The sequence below is a fragment of the Dendronephthya gigantea genome, unplaced genomic scaffold (genome assembly GCF_004324835.1).
Source record: "Dendronephthya gigantea isolate DGI-Jeju-01 unplaced genomic scaffold, DenGig_1.0 001055F, whole genome shotgun sequence".
Lineage (NCBI taxonomy): Eukaryota > Metazoa > Cnidaria > Anthozoa > Malacalcyonacea > Nephtheidae > Dendronephthya > Dendronephthya gigantea.
Window position 1 is genome coordinate 1 of NW_021164065.1, and position 10,957 is coordinate 10,957.

General features: G+C 34.8%; 1 protein-coding gene across 1 annotated transcript; it reads right to left on the bottom strand.

Moving 5' to 3' along the window:
• Nucleotides 1-2,000: 2,000 nt before the first annotated feature.
• On the bottom strand, nucleotides 2,001-7,717 carry LOC114544922. The gene is made up of 9 exons (XM_028563407.1): nucleotides 7,633-7,717; nucleotides 7,340-7,497; nucleotides 7,012-7,185; nucleotides 6,379-6,668; nucleotides 4,907-4,986; nucleotides 4,524-4,785; nucleotides 4,247-4,449; nucleotides 3,903-3,996; nucleotides 2,001-3,357 (listed from the first exon to the last, which is right to left on the bottom strand). Exons 1-9 carry the CDS (start codon nucleotides 7,715-7,717, stop codon nucleotides 3,015-3,017), a joined length of 1,689 nt encoding a protein of 562 aa, XP_028419208.1. The 3' UTR covers nucleotides 2,001-3,014.
• Between the last annotated feature and the right edge of the window lie 3,240 nt (nucleotides 7,718-10,957).

Sequence of the window (10,957 nt, forward strand, 5' to 3'; positions counted from 1 at the left end):
AATCATAACACATGCATATGTGATCGTATGGTCACAAAATATGTAACTAATATGGCGGCAGAAATAGCGACATTGCAGCAGGCAATCGACAAAATAGATTATTGTCAAATTTTAAAATATTCTTAAGGTAATGATGCCCTTAGTTGCTAGTGACTTGCTACTGACAGTACTGTGTATAGGCGACATTCCGCGACAAGCTTGACCGCGGCTAAAGCTAGGCTACTGCACTGTTATTTTCAGGGAGTTATTTTAACTCCCCTATTATCCTTTTTTGGTGGAGTTAAAAATTTAACTCTAGGTTTGGAGTAAGAATAACTCTCTTTGAGGAGTTAATAATTTTTAGAACTTATTAACTATGCAGAATTAACTCCTTTTGGGGGAGTTAAGCAATCTAACTCTCTTTTATGAGTTATTTTGACTCACCTATTATCCTTTTTTGGGGGTAGTTAAAATTTTGACTATTATTTCGGAGTTAAAATAACTCTCTTCGAAATATGCAGAATTAACTCCTTTTGTGGTTAAGAAATTCAACTCTCTTTTTGGAGTTAAATAAAATTCAAAATGGCGTGCGCAAGAGGAGCGGGTTAATAATTTATTGTAATTTTTTGTTATTATAAACATGAATGATTTAATTCTGGAGTGAAAAACACGGAGAAGGCAAGTAAAGTTACGAATGTTTGTGCCACTAATATTATTTGACTTTTAAACCTTATATGTTACCTTATATGTTTCTTATTAATCACGATGTGTAAAGTTTCTTCTCACGGCATTTAAGTTCAGGTTAACTGGTTAAAGCTGTTCTGTTCAGCTGTATCAGAGCCATTCCCCCATAATATAATAAGGAACAATGACGGGGCTGACTATGATCTATTGAGTTTTTGAATTATAAAAGTGTTATTTATAAAATAGGCAGCGTTTCATTCGGACATTCCAGTCGCATTGAACTTTACAACTTTTAATATCTTAAAAATAAATTTAGTTTTATGCTCTTATCATCATGCATATTTATGTAAATAATAGACAAGTTTATAATGAGTAGCCTAGTTTATACTGTATGTTTCGTCCGTGAATAACATTGGTGTACGTTAAAAGAAACAAATGATGTTAGAGTTATTTAAAAGTGGGCTATGAAAAGGTGATCCTTTTAGACAATTAATATCAATTTAGAGCTTTTTACTGTTCTGCCTTTTCAAAAATACAATTCACAATATTACAAATGATAATAAGATAAGTAAGGGAAACAAAATTTTAGGCAGATCATTTAACTGGTTTTGCTTCTTAATTCAAGTCTCTGGAACTATTACAATGAAAATCTGGCTTTTTGCTCAGTGATTTCAAAGTTTGATAAGTCACTAATAATTTTAATGAGTTCAATGTGGAACTGTAGGTATTTATCAATGCAGATGTTGCTTGCTATTAATTCACTTGATCAAATGTCTGTTAATTAAGGCAAAACTGACAACTCATAGAAATTTTGTGAGATATAGTGAGAACCCTCAAAGTTTTTTAGTTCAATAATCCAATACACACACACAAATACAATTTGCATCAGAACACTGAAAGTAGAAATGTAATTTAGACTCTACTTAATATAACTGGTCTGTTGATTTAAAAAAATGGCTTTCATATGTTCAATATTAACTTTAAACCCACTTCAGAAAACGAAGGCCTGGGTTTTAGGACCGAATAAAGCTTTGCAGCTTTATTTATATAGATCAATATATATATATATATATATATATATATATATATATATATATATATATATATATATATATATATATATATTTATATAACTATACATATAACTATACATCATTACTTAATACAATGAAACCTAATTTAATCATTTAACAACAATGTTACTGTTTGTATGGATATATGTTGTTACATGATATTAAGTTCTATGTATGATTGTTTGGTCTAGACCAAACATATTGGTTTATTATCTATAAACAAATATAGATAAGACAAATATTATACTACGACACATGCTTAAAGATGTTAGGGTGGGGGCGTGTATATTTTCAATTAGGCAAATATGTGTTTATGTCTTTTCTTACCAGCCAATTACATATTACAACAAAAACTAAGTTAAAACTGTAGTGTACAAGCGAATAAAATTATAGTAGCAGTTTAAAGTACATTTTACACTTAATAGGCAGAAGAAGTTAGCTACGTTGCAAAACTGCATGTGGAGTACAGTACCATATTATGTTGCACATTTCAATTTCTATAAAATGTGCACATTGTCCTTTTTCCACTTCTTTGTTTTTCTTTAGTTCCGCGTGAAAGCGCCCAGACAATAAAAAATTCCACTATATTCTTGTATGTTTGCATGGTGAAAGCAATAAGTAAATAGTGGTACACCACATAGGTATCTAAAGCTGCAAAGCTTTCGGTCCTAAAACCCAGGCCTTCGTCAGTGGAATTGGCCTTTCTCATGATGACGTTTTTGGGGTACTTTCAGTTTCTGAAATGGGTTTAAAATTAATATTTAACATGCATGGAAGGCATTTACTTTAAATCAACAGACCCCATTTGAATAATAAATTTAGCCTACAATTTAGCCTACAACAGTCGCCGTTACGAGGTCTCACGTTCACGGTTTTGAAAAATGTGCCCCCAAAATGGCGACCTATTCGTCATCGTAAGAAAGGCTAATTACATTGATCATTGCACATTTGCACTTTAACTCAAATTTTAACATCATTTTTTAGTCGCTCGTTTATGAAGTTGAACATTTCTTTCACAAACATTTTGTTGATCAATAGAAGCCTTATTTTGTAAATTCTTGAAACAAACAGCGGTGCAGAACCATATGAACAAAAACAGCGATTAAAATTTAACCTAGCTTTGAACAACCGGCCCCTGGATAACAGACCGAAAGTTTCGAAGTATTAAATACTTACGTGGTGTACCTACAAGCTAATTTACGTACTGCATAGTAACATGTATTGAATCATTGTAAACTTGTATTTTGCAGTGTACAACTGGAGTATGGTAATGTGACTCTAACTATTGGTGCCAAGATCATATCGTGTACAGATGTACCTTGTACCACCTCGTCTTCCATATGGACGACATATTTGCTTCGGAATATAGCAGCTGAACTCAGATTGCTTGAATATCTTCATATCATCGGCTGATGGAAGACTAACCTCGTAACACTGGAAATGGCTGTTGAATATGTTGGTCTCCATTGGCTCGACAACAAACTGAATGCCCATCAAGTTCTTCTCAACTATACAAATCTTGTGAATTCTCCAAAATAATGGGCAGTCATGCTCATCATATCCAATATGTACTGCTGCATTACATTTGTACTTCGTACCTCCAATAACAACCCACTTCGCTCTTGGATTAGAAAAGAGGAAAATGATAAAAATCTGTCATCCATGCATATACTTAAGGCTAGATTCCACTCAGGATAATGATCCGTGGATGGGAACGGACAGAAAAGTTTTTCTTTGTGTTAAAGTCATTAGTTCCAACCCAGAGCTCACAACTGAGACAAAGAAAAACTTTCCTGCATGTCCGTTCCAATCCACGGATCATTATCCTGAGTGGAATCTAGCCTTTATACAGTATATGTATGTAAGGCTAGGGATTGCTTACTGAGGTTGCAATAGACCTTTTCCCATTTAGCTTTCAAGCGCGCTATGCGTGACGGTAGTTAATTATCAATTAACTTTGAGTTGCGTTATCGCTCTGCTTCTTATTGCTTCTTTGTTAAACAAAATCGCTCCTGAATATGGCCAATTCACGACTCAAATAATCAACTACCGCGCAAAGGCATTTCGCGCTTGAACGCTAAAAGGGGGGAAAGGTCTATTGAATTAGTTGTTGAATAGTTGTTCTTTTGTATGTTCGGCATGTAAAATCGTAAATTTTTAACTTACTCAAAAACAGAGGTTTGTGGAATCACATCACAAAACTCATATGACTCACAAAGCAAATCATAGTAGCCTAAATTTCCAGCATACGTTTCTGTGCCTAAAAATATTTAAATAAGGAATACTGTAAATGAGTGTATACATCATAAGTGCGCATTATCCAAATAGTGTGGGTTCGCCGGACCTTCATTGGGCCTCTCATGACGAACGGCTTTGTCACGAAATGTCGAGGGATTTTTAAACTAATGACATAAACCGTTCTTATGGGCTTCATAATAAACCATAAAACTGTCACGTTATACATAATTGATAGCCGTATGTAATTAGTGTAATAAATCATGAACGTGTACCTGGACCAATATCAATTCCTTTTTGAAGAAAAGTAGAGTGGCCCCCTTCCGACATGTTAATGCGGTAACATAGCCCTTCCTGGTGCCGTTTTGTCAGAGAATACGGCAGATTGATGAAGTTACCACATGAAATGGCCAAGCGTTTGAAGTACGAGTGTTTTGCCTCATACCTCATGCACCAAATCCTGATGAGCGGTCCCAATCTGTAATCAGTAATCGGGTAATTAGTGAAGGGGTATAATAATACGTTGAAACCTCATAAAGCAAATAAGCTTACTTTAACATAATCCTCGGCATATGGATCATGTAGTGCATCTTGGGTATGATAGACGCATGTGGATATAGTAGCCGGAAATTTTCATGATGATTTTGGATCAGGACTTGGAGATAAGGCATTTGCTCTTTGCTTATCAGCGGGGAGAATATAATGCGCACTATTTCCAGCAATACACAATAGGCATTCCAATGGTCGTCATCTTCTGTCATAAACTCTCCAATTAAAAGAGGAAGGAATAAGCCCAGGCACCACATCTCATTAGCTGTGACATAATAATAAACCAAAATTAGGATGACATGCATGCATGCAGTTAAATAATTTCTAAAAAAAATTCATATTCTTGATATATTCGGTTAACAATTCGATCAACAATTACGTCTTACCATGTTGCTTAAGGCTATTGTCATTGGACAAGAGTTTCTGCCTCAAGATTGGTGCCGGTTTGTTTGAGTCATTGTGGTACCTGGAATATCGATGTATGTTTTTTAAGGATAGTTAATACTTGTGGCATGGTAAGGGACCGTTCATTATTTTTACCTCAGGGGGGGCAAATGAAATTACAAGGGGAAAATCTTTTTTACTGAACTCCATTAAATCCAATATTTTAACACTGTTTTTTATGGCTCTATATGGCTCTATAGCTTCATTGTATTTTCCCATAAGAGACATAGATATCTATTATTAACCATTAGTTACGAATCAATTTTGAGTAGTTATCCAAAGATTATTTCATACTTAAAAAACTAATTTGTGCACAGATTTGGGTTTGGTGCATCAGAAAGATCGATGTACAAAATAGCGACAACCCTGTTACCCTGATTCATCTGACAGCAATTTTAATTTTACACACCCTTTTAGGGGCAAAAAGTTTTAGTTGCCAACCCTATTTCTCTTCGGTGCCCCCCCCCCTAAGGTATCAAGAACGGGATCAGTGCATGTTGGTGGCATTAATTCAAAGAACTAAACTTGCTTTAATCATGATATTCTAAAAAGGTATAATGCTTTGAGACAGATCGCTGGACATGGGAAATCGACCGAATCGCATCAATTACATGCATTTGGTATTACTATGCGACCTATGCATGTAAATATATTCTTTCGCAATATAGCGTATTTACATCAAAATGAAGCCGAAGAATCCCTGCGCCACACCTCTAATATGTTGAGACGTTACTATCAAGAAGGTATAAGTAATAACTGTGTATGCAATTTATAAAATAGCATTCTTAGAAATAGGATCATCCCTGATCTGTAATCCACATGAAATGCATGCTTTCAGGCTAAAGAATATTGGACTATTGGTTTTGCTATTGGTTTTCCAATATACTCGTTAAGCACGTGATCGCGCCTTAGCGTGTTGTCATCAATTATTGCAAGGAACCATATTCTCAAATTTTATATTGAAATTGCTATATTTGACTCCAGAGACGGCACAAAAGCAAATGGTATGACTTACAGTATTCGAATAACGTTAGTTAAATAGAGTTTAGGCTTCAGTGAGTGCATTTTTGACCGTTTTTTGCGAACCAGTTGAAATATAAATCAGTGAATGTAACAAAGCAGTGAAAGCACGTGTGACATTTTTGGCAATTGTTACTTCAAACTATTTTGAGGATCACCTGTATGTAACTCAATAAGTACTAGAAATCTTTACTTTTTAAACCTTCCGTCTTTAACTTTAATATTATTTTGAAATTCGAAGCGTAAATTTTGTGCTAACTTTTATGATGAAATTTATCACTGATATATTTCAATTATCTTATTATCAAAATGCACAATAAAGACTGATTTCTAACTAAGTATTCTAAGGTATTCTAGCTGTTAAACATACTCAAAAGTACTATTAAATACATACCCATAATCAAATGAAGCGATCCTCTTATTCAGCTCATCTAAGGAGAATGTTTTTTCTTCCAGAATGAAATGCTTTAACATTTCCTTGGTGTGGTATTGGAGTGTGCCTTCCAGGACATCATGCATGGCATCAGCTGGTAGTCCTCCAATGACATGATAGTACCTTGATTTACCTAGTACCGATCTTCGATTTAACCCATACATTACACTGAAGTGTTCGGATTGCATCAGATGTCTGCAATGGATTTCATATCCATCTTTTGTTCGTAGTTCAAACTCGCTTTCAAGGAACTACATAAAAAGGTCAAATAATGTAACGTATTAACATGGTGATACAATATTACCATAATTATGCATAATATCTATACCTAGCTGTTTCTATATCTGTTAATGTCAGAGCGATTTTACCTTGCAACTTTGTTGAATTAATATGCAAAAAATGCAATTTGTATACAAATTATCAGGTGCTGTTGTATCACCATAAATATTGTATCACATATTGTATCACTATTGTATCACTATAAAGTATAAATTAATGTTATACTTCAACAAATTAACTGTGTCTATGAAAAGTGCTACATTTTTTTTGCCCATAATGAGCAATTCACTGTATTGAATTTTAGGATTTCCACACCTTTGTTTGTATTTGTTCGTCAATCCCCATGCACTCCCTGCATTTACGATAAGCTTGGGAGCCCTCTTTGAATCCACCTAGTAGCTGGGAACCCAAATTATCCCCCGATATATATCCAATGCTTCCTCGAAATGATCTTTGTTGGCCATTTATTGTAAATACAACACCTTCATCCTACAGGATTGATGAAATTCAAATCTTTAATCCAAAACAGTAACCAAAACAAGAAATTAAGAAATTAATAAATTTTAATTACTGAATTATAATTAAATTTTAAGTGATGATTCAGTACATTCACTTTTCTTTCTTTAGATGATCTGGTCCATACCTGTTCAAGTTGAATAATATCTTCCATAATACGATCAAGAATGCATTCAATTCCATATTTCTTGATATGTTTGCTGTTGACAATTGCAAGAAGCTGAATGGCATTTAAACTTGACCTCTTATCTGGTGATATGTTCCCCAAAGTGTAGTATATGTTGCCTATAATCAAGGTAATTAACAAACATTTTTATTTAATATCAGTATTTTTGTTTCTGGTACAGTGGTCTTTTATATTTTTAATCTAAAGAAAATTCTATAATACTGAATGCACATCAAAATAATTCCCCTGCTCACCTATTTTGTGGGTATTTGCTCGTGATCCTAGAGGATTACAGACTTGCAGTTCATCAAAGAACAATAGCAGTTGTAATGCATACATATCTGTACTGAAGAGTGGATGGGATTTAAATTCTTCTCCATCACAAAAATCACCAAGCAAACCATCCTGACGAGCATGAGGGTTATCAATCTATTAATGTAATAAAACTATGATTATATAGTATTATGGTATCAGATAAGATCTCCTCAAATATTTTTACCTCCTCAACAACAGCTTCATTATTCAAAAGTTGTTGAATACTTTTGATGAGAGGCACATAGTATGCTTTGTCTTCTTTTTCAATATCTACCAATCTGCTTCCCTTCCTGATCTTTTTATGGAATTTACCCATAACAACTTTTTCTGGCTCCTAAATTGTAGGAAAGAAACTTAAAGCATCTTAAATTTAACTATAATGATTGTTTTTTAATTTATTGGTAAATTTACATGCTATTCTTTTCAGGTCTTGTGAACCATTGTAATTTGGGGACATAATGGACTATATAGACATATCCTGTTCTACTTCAGGTACTGTAACTTGTTATGTAATTCATGTCATGTGGTACTGCAAGTGCAATACTGTATGTTATTTACCTGGTTACCTTGCATTTAATACATGTATTCATTTGAAAGCATTAGGAAGAAGTGCCCTTTAGGTTCGGTAGTTTCTTTGAAATGGATTTAAATGGTTTTAAATGCAGCAGAGCTTTAGGTCCGTTAACCTGTGCCTTCATCAGTGCAATATTATTTGGGTTACCAGGACGAAATCTTTGCAGTATTTTATATTACTTATGGGGTTTACCTATACAAGTTAATTGAATTATTTAAGTCCCCATACATGCAAACTTACAAGAATACATATTAATAGTACATTGTAATAATTCTACAAACTGTTTGTTCAATTAGTACAAACACTTTGATCAATTTAAACGTGCTTACCACCATTCCAAAATTATCTTTGCAGTATGATAACTGAGACGCCTCATTATTGCATCCTTCAAATGGTTTTCGTATGGTGTTGTCTTCGTCTCAAGCAATTCTTTTAACCCGGGAATGTTATCCATTGTAAACCGGCATTATCAAGACATTGCCTCAAACCAGACTGAAGAATTTCTACACTGCTGTCAACGATCTGTGTAGTCGTACGCGTAATTGAATCTACGACAGTTTGAGGGACTTTGCCTTCGTCTTTTATCCTTAATAACGACAATACGTTTGATTTGCGGACCTCTTCGACTTCTCGTTCAAAATCAAACTCATGGGCGTCGTCATTATCGCGTTCATGGTCTCCGTTATCTTCATTCTCAAATTGTTGCCTGGCTGGTAAAGGGCCAACTTGTGGAACCGCTTCTGTATTCAGGACGGCGGAATGTTTGCGAAGGATATGGTTTCTGAACGAGAAGAAGTTTTTGTATGTCCTTGGACACCCATCTATCCCGCATAGAACATGGAAACCTCTCTCATCTTTGTGGACACGGCCCAGATGGGACATCAATAGTCGAAGACTACCTGACGTAAAGTGAACGCACAAGTTACAACGATACATGTTGTGCGTTTGTTTAAGAAGTGTGTGGAAGACTTGGAGTTGGATCTGCGTTACTGCGTATGTACCACTGAGCTATATTAAGAAAACGCATGAACTTGAACTTGCATATTTATTGTGAACTTGACATTGATCGACGGACCTGTGGGTGGGTGGGATGATTATGGTAGAACATTTTCTCTCATGTAATTTGAAGTAAACTTGCAGAATTACAGGATCTGTTTGTGCTATAATTTATACGTTCAGCCTTAAGCACAATATAATTTCAAAATTATCGTTCAGAGCAATATTATCTAAAAATCCAGAGAAGATTGCCTTTCTTGGGGGGGGGGCTGTTGGGTAGAAATCTCTGACGTCAAAAGTGGTTTAACAGGTTTTTTGAAGTTGTTTGTGCATCATTTTCTCTCTGATCCTTCTGCAGTTCTGCAAGGTCTTCACACGTTTTAAAAGTTTTCAAAAAGTTATACTTTTTGGGGGGAAATGGAACAAAATTTGCTTCATGCTCTTATTTCAAATGGTGTCAGAGAAAAAAACATCGACATCCTGTGCGATGAAGAGGTAAGCCTTCGTGCTATATGCAATTTTTTACAGATTTTTTTTCACTGGTTTCCTTCCACTAAAGAATATAAAAACGTGTTTGGGGCGAAAAACGAACGTTTTCACTAAGCGACACGCAATCTAATATATAAAATTAATTAGTGCTTGCCGTATAGGTAATATTTTCTGAATAAAAGGAGAATACTGAGTCATCGCATCTTGGTCATCGCACATTTTTCTCGACTCTTCCTCAGACAGTACGGCGTTTTCATAGTCTGTCTTTAATTCTATTTTATTTTCGGCGGTAATGCATACACTTTTCCGTATAGTATATCAAAAAAATACATTGTAGCGCGATAGGTAGTACTATTATAAACCAAGCACTTGGGCAAGTCCTGGGAAGTCGTCGCCATCCGTGTTTTTTTATCGGATAAGCGAAAATGCAAAAACAATATTTTTAATGCACATATTTTTTTATATTTTTTAACGATATCAACTAAACTACCAGTTTCGATAGTTTGAGATCCGATACCAGTTTCGAAACCAAAATTATTATCAAAAGAAGACATTTTGAAACTCAAGCTGCATGAAGAACACATCTGCATGAGTCATGTAAAATTTCATTATAACGAAAATAGTTCCTTTTTAATTTCCTTTGCTCACGATTTCTTGAATTTGATTCAATTTTTCGAAAACAAAACCATGATTGCAGAAAAAAGAAAATATTTCAATCAACGTTTGCCTAGAAAAAAGCGTTAACTAGCGAGCCATACCGATGTGGCGATGTGCGATATGCAGGCGACAAAAGCCGACAACCTCGTACCCAGGGTCGTTCGTGGGTTTTCGTGCTCGCTAGGATTGCTGGCATCGAATTGGCTAGGATTGCTGGCATTGATTTTTTTACTTTTTTGGTAATTGCATGAGTACGTGTTATTAGTTTTATAATTTCGTGCAAAAGTTAAGTAAAAGATGAATGTATTTCCATGTTGATGAATATATTAGTTCAGTCAGTATAAAGTAGTCTGCGCGCGTAATAATTAAATGTAGTCGAAGACAGAGTCATAAAAAGATTGACACAACCTTAATTCAAAAAACAACAGATAATAATGATGAGGCTAGACCAGTGTGTTGGAATATTCATATAACTATTTTAGAGATCCCTTTCGATACGATTACATGACGCTTATGCAGGCGACTGCGATGATTGTGTCGTTGTGCGC

Excerpts from the sequence above, each read along its gene's own strand:
- LOC114544922 (XM_028563407.1), bottom strand. The coding sequence starts at position 7,717 with ATGTATGCATTACAACTGCTATTGTTCTTTGATGAACTGCAAGTCTGT. Across the intron at positions 4,987-6,378 it reads ATCGCTTCATTTGATTATGG|GTACCACAATGACTCAAACA; the intron begins GTATGTATTTAA and ends TCGATATTCCAG. Across the intron at positions 3,997-4,246 it reads AGGAATTGATATTGGTCCAG|GCACAGAAACGTATGCTGGA; the intron begins GTACACGTTCAT and ends AAATATTTTTAG.